This window comes from Empidonax traillii, unplaced genomic scaffold (genome assembly GCF_003031625.1).
Source record: "Empidonax traillii isolate 1590-97213 ecotype Southwest subspecies unplaced genomic scaffold, ASM303162v1 scaffold2073:size91028, whole genome shotgun sequence".
NCBI classification, from domain to species: Eukaryota; Metazoa; Chordata; class Aves; order Passeriformes; family Tyrannidae; genus Empidonax; species Empidonax traillii.
Window position 1 is genome coordinate 50,677 of NW_020957266.1, and position 9,025 is coordinate 59,701.

The 9,025-nt window shown below is 58.4% G+C and overlaps 1 protein-coding gene across 1 annotated transcript in view; it reads left to right on the forward strand.

The window, feature by feature from the left end:
- Positions 1-8,528, forward strand: part of TET3 (tet methylcytosine dioxygenase 3) — a 24,675-nt gene extending 16,147 nt beyond the window's left edge. The window contains exons 3-10 of the mRNA XM_027909348.1: positions 2,239-2,327; positions 2,823-2,916; positions 3,225-3,433; positions 4,376-4,526; positions 4,895-4,984; positions 5,087-5,224; positions 5,756-6,092; positions 6,509-8,528. Of these exons, the coding sequence (XP_027765149.1) occupies positions 2,239-2,327; positions 2,823-2,916; positions 3,225-3,433; positions 4,376-4,526; positions 4,895-4,984; positions 5,087-5,224; positions 5,756-6,092; positions 6,509-8,247 (2,847 nt within the window). The 3' untranslated portion in view covers positions 8,248-8,528. The remainder of the gene's footprint in view (positions 1-2,238; positions 2,328-2,822; positions 2,917-3,224; positions 3,434-4,375; positions 4,527-4,894; positions 4,985-5,086; positions 5,225-5,755; positions 6,093-6,508) is intronic.
- The last annotated feature ends 497 nt before the right edge of the window (positions 8,529-9,025 follow it).

Below are 9,025 nucleotides of genomic sequence, written 5' to 3' on the forward strand. Positions count from 1 at the left end.
GGGTGGCAGAGAGTGAGAAGGTCCCCCCTGAGCCTCCTCCTGTCCAGGCTGAGCCCCCCCAGCTCCCTCAGCTGCTCCTCCCAGCACTTGTGCTCCAGCCCCTTCCCCAGCCTCGTTGCCCTTCTCTGGACACGCTGCAGCCCCTCAACATCCTCCCCAAACTGAGGGCCCAGAGCTGGCACAGCACTCAGGTGGTCAAACCCTGGTGCTGTGGAGCTGCTTCTGCTTTCTGTTCTCGCCTGTTATTTTCATTGGAAATGCTGAGCACCCACCGTGTCACCGTGGGGGTGGCACCGACACCACAGGCTGTGCTGGTGGGGGTTGGATGAGAAGCAAAACCAAAGGGCTCTTGGGTTTTATTTCAGCCACTCAGCTGAATCCCACCAGTCCATGGTGGTCCCAGTGCCAAAACCTACCTAAACCCCTGGTTCTTTAGGGTATTTTCAGCCAAATTAGCTGGTTTAGGGTACTCAGAGTAACCCAAACTTTGGCTTTTCATGTGTGCTTATTCCTGGAGAGATCCTTGCTGCTGGGATGCTGCCGTGTTCACTGGCCAATCCACCCAGGATGCATTGAAAAATCACCAAACTCCTGAATTTGTGGGAGTTTGGGGTCTTTTTTTGGTGTTTGTTGGCACTTGTTAGACTTTGCAGCAAGCCCTGGAGAATTCCCACCTGGTCCTTTCAGTCTACTTTCATCCAAGCGCAGGGAGCTGGATTTTCCCTCCCCAGTGTTTATACCAGAGCTGGGAGGAGCAGGGTGAGGATTTGGAGCATCCAGCTGGAAAAACGACCCCCCTACTGCTGGGAGAGGTGGCCTCGGGCCAAGACCAAGCTGCACTTTATTAGTGGGGCTGATGATTATTTATTTATTTGCCTGTAAATGGCAGCAGGAATCAGCCCAAAAGTCACGGAGCGAAGGAAAAGCTTTTCTGGAGCCACTCGAACCGATCTTGGAGTTTGCCAGGAAGAGATTGGAGTTGGTTTTCCTTTTCCAGTGTGGTTTAAGGGGTTGGGAGAGGGGGGATTCCCCTGCTGCCACCTCTCTGTGGGAAGGAAAAGCTGCGGGAGAAGCAGTTCAGGAGGAGTGGGGCTCGGTGCTTTACTGGGTGCTGTTGGACGCTGGAATGAAATCAGCCTTCTCCTCTCGTCCCGTATTGATCCCTGTCTGGACAGCTGCATCCCAGCTGAGCCCGGCTTTCTCCTCGGCCTGGCTCCCAGCCAGCTGCACATGATGGGAATGAAAATCAGGGTGGTGAGAGCAGAGGGGTGGGAGCACAGTTCAGACCCAGCCGTGGTGCCGGATGATTCATCCCACCCAGAGGTGTCGGAGCATCCCGGTGGATCCACCCTTGTGCCTGCCTGGAGCATCCAGTGCTTCCCACACGGCACCTTCCTGCCCTGAAAGCCCTGAGGACCCTTCTTGCCATGGTCCAGTAACCATGGAGGTGTTGGATCAAGGGCTGGACTTGGTGATCTCGGAGGTCTTTTCCAACCTGGTTGATTTTTGATTCTATGATTCTCCCACAGCCACACTGTCCTTCTCCTGTAGCCCCAGAATCCTCGTGTAGCCCAAGTATCCCTCTCCCAAAGCCCCAGCATCCTTCTCCCACAACCCCAGCATCCTTCTCCCACAGTCCCAGCATCCTCCCACCTCTTCTTGGCACTGCAGCTCCTTCCTTGCACAGTCCACTTGAATCACCCCACGAACAACGCCAATCCAACAGTTTTCATCCCCCAAATCATCCCGTGATGGTTTTGGCAGCCTTGTGAGCAGGACCAGAGGGGTGCTCCAGGTGGTGAGCAGGGGCTGGGATAAGGAAGGGGTTTGAAATCAATCTCAAATTGGAGTCCAGTCGAATTTGGAATCCAAATCCAGAGCTGGAGGGAATCCCCCTCACCAGGATGGAGCTGTGGTCACTGCTGGCGTGCTTGGAAGGGCTGTGGCTGCTCAGGGAGGTTTTTCAGTCCCCAAAGGGAGCCAACAGGGGTGGGTTTGAGCGCCCATTTCCAAGTTTTCCAGTGGCATTTTAGTGCTGGGAGCATCTTCCAGAGCAGAAAACGATGAAGAGCTGCCTGGCTGTTTAATGAACCCCTTCCCCGATGCTCTGATGGGGAGATGAACCCTTGAGTTTTGGTGTGCTTGGTTGGAGGGAATTTGAGGGTTTGGAATCCTTTGGAGCAGGTGGTGGAGGTACAAACCCCAAAATCTGTGTCTCCCCCTCCTGTGTCTTCAGAGCAAATCGTGGAGAAGGACGAGGGGCCGTATTACACCCACCTGGGCTCGGGGCCCACCGTGGCCTCCATCAGGGAGCTCATGGAAGAGCGGTGAGGACCTTCTCCCATCCCACCCCTGGGGGGCTGAGAGGGCAGGGGGCCATGAGGGAGAGTGGGGGTCTCTGGGGACCTGTCAGGGGGAGTGGAGGCCTGAGAGAGTGAGGGGTCCCATGATTACGAGGGGGCTGAGGTCATGAGTGGGGCCCTGTGAGGGAGAATGGGGATCCATGAGGGTGAGAGGGGGCTTGTGGGGGTGAATGGGGATCCATGAAGAGGCTCCTGAGGATGAGTGGGATCCTGTGAGGGTGAGTGGGACCCATGATGGAAAACTGGGGCTCCTAAGGGGTGCTGTGAGGGTCTGTGAGGGACCCTACATGGGCAGGTGGGGGCTTGTGAGGGTGACCAGGGTCCTGCAAGGGCGAGTGGGGTCCTGACAGGGTAAGTGAGGTCCTGTGAGTGGGGGCTTCTGAGGGGCCCACGAGGGTGACGGGGGGGGTCTCCTGAGTGTGGGGGTGGGCGAGTGGGGCTGATGGCTGTTCCTGGCAGGTACGGTGAGAAGGGCAAGGCCATCCGCATCGAGAAGGTCATCTACACTGGGAAGGAGGGCAAGAGCTCCCGGGGCTGCCCCATCGCCAAGTGGGTGAGTGCCTGTGCCCCGCTCCCGTCTCCCCCTGGAGCCCCCCAGTGCTCCTGCCTCCCTTCCTGGGCACAAAGAGATCCCCCTCCAGCGGTGTGTGCAGTGGGCAGGGGTGGGATGGTCAGGAGGAAGCAAGAGCTGTGTCCGCCCCCAGGGGGAGTTCCCATGGGGAATTCCACCCCAAAGCCCATGGGGGGAAACACAACAATGGGACACGCATGTCCCCAGAGAAAGAATCCAGAACCCACTTTTGGGTTCCCCCATCCCAGGAGGTGTTCCTGGAGCACTGAATCGGCCCCCGTGTTTTGTAGGTGATCCGCAGACACAACCAGGAGGAGAAGCTGCTGTGCCTGGTGCGGCACCGGGCCGGGCACCACTGCCAGAACGCCGTCATCATCATCCTCATCCTGGCCTGGGAGGGCATCCCCAGGACCCTGGGGGACACCCTGTACCAGGAGCTCACCGACACCCTCACCAAGTACGGCAACCCCACGAGCCGCCGCTGCGGCCTCAACGACGAGTAAGTGCCACTGCTGCCAGAGCCCCCCCAGAGCATTGGGACTTCAGTGTTAGGGAGCAAGGCAGGGCTTTGTTCTTGGTCAGGAGGTTTCAGAATCTCAGGATCATTAAGGTTGGAAAAGATCATCAAGATCAAGTCCAACCGTCAGCCAGCACCACCAAGTTCAGCACTGACCAAGTGCCTCCAAGTGCCACATCCACACGTTTTCTGAACACTTCCAGGGGTGGGGACTCCACCACCTCCCTGGGCAGCCCATTCCAAGGCATGACCACCCTCTCAGTGAAGGAATTTAATCTAAACCTCCTCTGGCACAACTTAAGGCTGTTTCCTCTTGTCCTCTGGCCTCCACACAGGCACCGAATCAAAACTTTTTCACCTCTTTATACATTTTTAGCAAACGACGAAATTAATGTTCATTGGTTCTAAATTACATAATTCTCTTTCATTAATTAGTTTTCTCTGTTGGTTATTGATTTCTTACTTTTTGTGCTAATTAGTCCATATTTTTACTCCTTTTAGTATCTTTTTCCGCTGGCAGGGACTTTCCAACACACGTACTGAGCCTTTGTTAGTCTCTTCTTTCTCTTCTGCTCTCTGCAAAACGTCCTTGTGGTCCTTAAATTCTGCATTCCGGATGTCCAGCTTCAGCAATCCATATTTGTGGCTTTAGTTCACTGAAACACATCAGAGTTAGTTTATCAAAAGTATCAGTTTCACTGATTTTCCTAAGCTGTGTTCCCACAAAAGTAACTCACAACAACTTTGCTAAATGGTTTAAGATTAACACGCTATTTATAATTAGGTTATGTGGGCGATAATTAATTAAATGGGACAGGACAGGATAGGATGGGGTGGGAATGGGATATGGGGGTCCCTGCTCTTCCCAGAGCTGCTGTCACCCAGCTGGTGGCTGATGTTCCTCGTGGTGTCCCTCCCTCCCAGCCGGACCTGTGCCTGCCAAGGCAAAGACCCCAACACCTGTGGTGCTTCCTTCTCCTTCGGCTGCTCGTGGAGCATGTACTTCAACGGCTGCAAATATGCCCGGAGCAAAACCCCCCGCAAGTTCAGGCTGGTGGGAGACAATCCCAAAGAGGTGGGTGAGGGGGCAGGGGGTGCGGGGTGGGTTTGGACCTCCTTCAGCTCCAGGTTTCGCAGCCTGAAAGTAGGATTCCCTGTGAAGCCTGAAAATAGGGTTCCTTGCAGAATTTTGGATGGATTAGGGAGATGTGAGGAAAAGAAAGGCCCAAGTGGGGTCCATGTAGAAGCTCCAAGGAAGAAGCCAAAGGGCTGATGGGTGCAGAGGCTGGAGGTTGAACAGTCAGATCCTCACCAGGAATTTAAGCCACGTGCTTTGTGCTGGACGTGGTGGGAAGGGTTGGGTGCTGTGTGGTGTCTGTGGGCTCTGTCCCTGACTCCATCCCAAAACCCCTGGGTGACATCCTCCTGCCTTCCCTGCCACAGGAAGAGCTGCTCCGGAGAAGCTTTCAGGACTTGGCCACCGAGGTTGCCCCACTCTACAAGAGGCTGGCGCCACAAGCCTACCAAAACCAGGTACTGTGACCCCCGCCTTGTCCCTCTGGCAGCAGGAATGGGTGCCAGGTGGTGGTGTCTGGGAGATTTTTGCTAACCAGAGCCCTCTCCTCCTTCCACCAGGTCACCAACGAGGACGTAGCGATTGACTGCCGGCTTGGCCTGAAGGAGGGGAGGCCGTTCTCGGGGGTGACGGCTTGTATGGATTTCTGTGCCCACGCTCACAAGGACCAGCACAACCTCTACAACGGCTGCACGGTGGTAAGCAGGCACCCAGGGGGGAGGTTTGGGGTTCCCCCACCCCAGTTTGGGGTTCTCCTTCCTGAGCCACTGCGTCCCCAGTTGTCCTACCCCAGGGCAGTGGTCACAGCACCGAGCCTGATGGAGTTCAAGGACTGTTTGGACAACGCTCTCAGGCACATGGTGGGATTTTGGGGGTGCTCTGTGTAGGGCTGAGTTGGGTTTGATGGTCCTCGTGGGTTGCTTCCAGCTCAGCATATTCTGTCCTCCCTGCCTGGCTCCAGGTCCTTGAGGCGGGACACCTCAAGTGACACCTCAGGTCAGTGGGTGCTGAAGTCACCCCAGCCAGACGTGGGTGCTAACGGGACCAGCGTTTGCTTTTGCCCAACGCACGGGAGGTTTCCATATGCCAGCTGGGGACCAGAGCAGAGGGGATGCCAGGCTGGTGTGGATTCATGCTGATGGGGGGATAAGGAGGAGGTTTGGCCCATCCAGCACAGACCACACCCCTCAGCACCCCGCTGACAACACCTGCCCCCCCCCTCCACCCAGGTCTGCACGCTGACCAAGGAAGACAATCGCGTGGTGGGCAAAATCCCCGAGGACGAGCAGCTGCACGTCCTGCCCCTCTACAAGATGTCCAGCACGGATGAGTTCGGCAGCGAGGAGAACCAAAACGCCAAGGTGGGCAGCGGGGCCATCCAGGTGCTCACGTCCTTCCCCCGCGAGGTCCGCAAGCTGCCCGAGCCCGCCAAGTCCTGCCGGCAGAGGCAGCTGGAGGCCAGGAAAGCCGCTGCAGAGAAGAAGAAGCTGCAGAAGGAGAAGCTGATGACGCCGGAGAAGATCAAGCAGGAGGTGCTGGAGCTCCCCACGCTCCAGCCAAACGCAGGTAACGGGGGCACAGGCGAGGTCCTGCCACCCCCAAGCCGACCGGGAAGTGTGTGAGGGGATTGGGATATGGTTGGATGGGCTGGTGTGTTGAGCTGGAGAGCAGGAGCCTGGTGGGGATTTCAGGGTGCTCTCCCCCCACAATTTGGGATGCTCCTTTTTGAGCCACCCAGTCCCCAGTTGTCCTACCTATCCGGATGGCATGGATGCCTTTTCCACGTCACCTGGGTTTTTCCCTGTGCCGTGGAGTGGTGGGAGCTCTCTCTGCAGCGCGGAGCGTGGGTGTGAATCCCGGGCGATGCCAACCTCTGTGCTCCATAGGATTCTCGAGCCTGGCCGAGCGTTTCAGGGTTGTCGCTCCCCTCCGGTGGCTCCCACGACCGACAGGTCACAGGGGCTGTGTGTGCTGTCCCGCAGGTATGACCTTGAAAAGCGGGATCCCCCCGCAGCCGCTGAAACCTTCCATCAAGGTGGAACCCCAGAGCCATTACAACGCCTTCAAGTACAACGGCAACGCGGTGGTGGAGAGCTATTCGGTGCTGGGCAGCTGCCGGCCCTCCGACCCCTACAGCATGAACAGTGTTTACTCTTACCATTCCTACTATGCACAGCCCAATCTGCCTTCCGTGAACGGGTTTCACTCCAAGTTCGCGCTTCCCTCCTTCGGGTATTACGGCTTTTCCAGCAACCACGTGTTCCCCTCGCAGTTCCTCAACTACGGGGCGCCCGAGCGGGGCGGGAGCAGCTGGGTGAGCAACGGCTACGAGAAGAAGCCCGACGTGTCGGTGCTGCAGGAGAACCTCAACCACACCTACGGGAACACCACCTTCCCCGAGCCCGTCCCGCACGGCGTGCGGAGCAAGAACCACCACCAGCGCACCTACGAGCGGGCCAACCGCTACGCCAGCCAGCAGAAAGCGGCGGCCGCCGGGGCGCACAGGACTAACCCGGGCTCGGAGGAGGCACCGTCCTTTGCACAGAACTGTTTCGGCAGCCGCCCCATCAAGCAGGAGCCTCCGGACCCTCCATCCGCCATCGAGCCCCTTCCTGGCGCAGCAGCTGTGCCTGGTGCCGGCCTGACGCTGCCGGCCATCCCCGCCCATGGCGCGGCGCCGGAGCAGCGCTGGAGCCCCTTCAAGGCGCCGCGGGGCGTGTCTTCCCCCGAGAGGACTAACACGGCCGAGGGCTCGTGGGGTGCGCTGGCACCGGGCTCAGGCGGGCGGGAGAAGCTGAGCGCCTTCGACGCTGCCGCGCGCCTGCCGCCGCCGGAGAAGCAGTGGCCCAACGTCCTGGCGGCGGGAGAGCCGGCGGCAGCGCCGGCGCGCGGGTCGGGAGGATTGCTGCCGAAGCTGTGGAGCCCCTGCAAGCTCGGGGAGGCGGCGCTGGCCGGCACGGGCACCTCCAGCCTGCTGGGCTCGCTGGGCTTCGGCTCGGCTCTGCCGGGGCTGCCCAGCTTCCCCGAGGAGCCGTGGGGCTCCGTGAAGGTGGAGGAGCGCAGGACACCGGCGCCCAGCCCGGGGCTGCCGGAGAAGCCGTGGGAGGCAGCGTTGGGCGAGAAGGGGGCGGCAGGGCCTCGCCGGGACAAGCCATGGGACCCTTTTGGCCTGGAGGAGGATCTGCCGGAGAAGGCGGTGAAGGAGGAGGAGGAAGAGGAGGAGGAGGAGGAGGAGGAAGAGGAGGAGGAGTGGTCGGACAGCGAGCACAACTTCCTGGACGAGAACATCGGTGGCGTGGCCGTGGCGCCCGCCCACGGCTCCATCCTCATTGAGTGTGCCCGCCGCGAGCTCCACGCCACCACCCCGCTGAAGAAACCCAACCGCTGCCACCCCACCCGCATCTCCCTCGTCTTCTACCAACACAAGAACTTGAACCAGCCCAACCACGGCCTGGCGCTGTGGGAGGCCAAGATGAAGCAGCTGGCGGAGCGGGCGCGGGCCCGGCAGGAGGAGGCGGCGCGCCTGGGTCTGCCGCCGGACGCCAAAGCCTTCGCCAAGAAACGCAAGTGGGGCGGCGCGTTGGCGACCGAGGCGCCCAGCAAGGAGAGGAGGGACTCGGTCCCCACGCGGCAGGCGGTGGCCATCCCCACCAACTCCGCCATCACTGTGTCCTCCTACGCCTACACCAAGGTGACGGGCCCCTACAGCCGCTGGATCTGAGACGGGCGCGACCGCCGCGGCCCCATCTTACCTCAACCGTCGGCAGCGCCGGTGCCCGGCGTTGCTTCGTGGTGCTTTCTCCTCGGGCGTGGGGGAGAAGAAAAAAAATAAAAAGAAATTAAAGAGACAAAAGCGAAGCAAAACACAACAACCACACCACAAAAAAACAAAAAAAACCATCCAACCCATAGGAAGCGAACCCGACGCGTGGAGCCGGCGCGTGCGTGCGCCGTCAGAGAGCTGCGCCCGGCGAGGAGTTGGCAAACCAAGCAAAACTGGGTGAAAAAAACCCAAAACACCCAGGAGGAATGATGCTGTTTGATGATTTTAGGTAATCTATTTATATCTCCATGTTTTTTAATCTAGCCTCAGATGAATTTCCTAGCGTCCTTTCGCGAGGAGAGGTTTTTAATTCCACTTCAAGGAAAAGCCTATTTGTCGGATTTGATTTTATTTTATTTTTTACTCCGATGACAACGACGAAGCCGATCTTCGAAAGAGAAGCCAACGTGGAAAAAAACCCACCCTGAACACAAATCCAAACCAACCTGAACACCAAACCAGCTTAAAGGCAAGAGGTGACTCCCTACAGCTCCGAGGCTGTCGGGATCATGTGCTTTACTGTCAGCCGGACACGCTGAGCAGCCGATTATTTTTATTCCTAAAGGACCTAAAAATACTTATTTTGCAGCTCGAGGAGCCCTTTCTTACAGCGACGGGAGCCCACAGACCAGTGGGACATCCCGGGACGTCCCGTCTTCGCTCGGCTCCTCCTCTG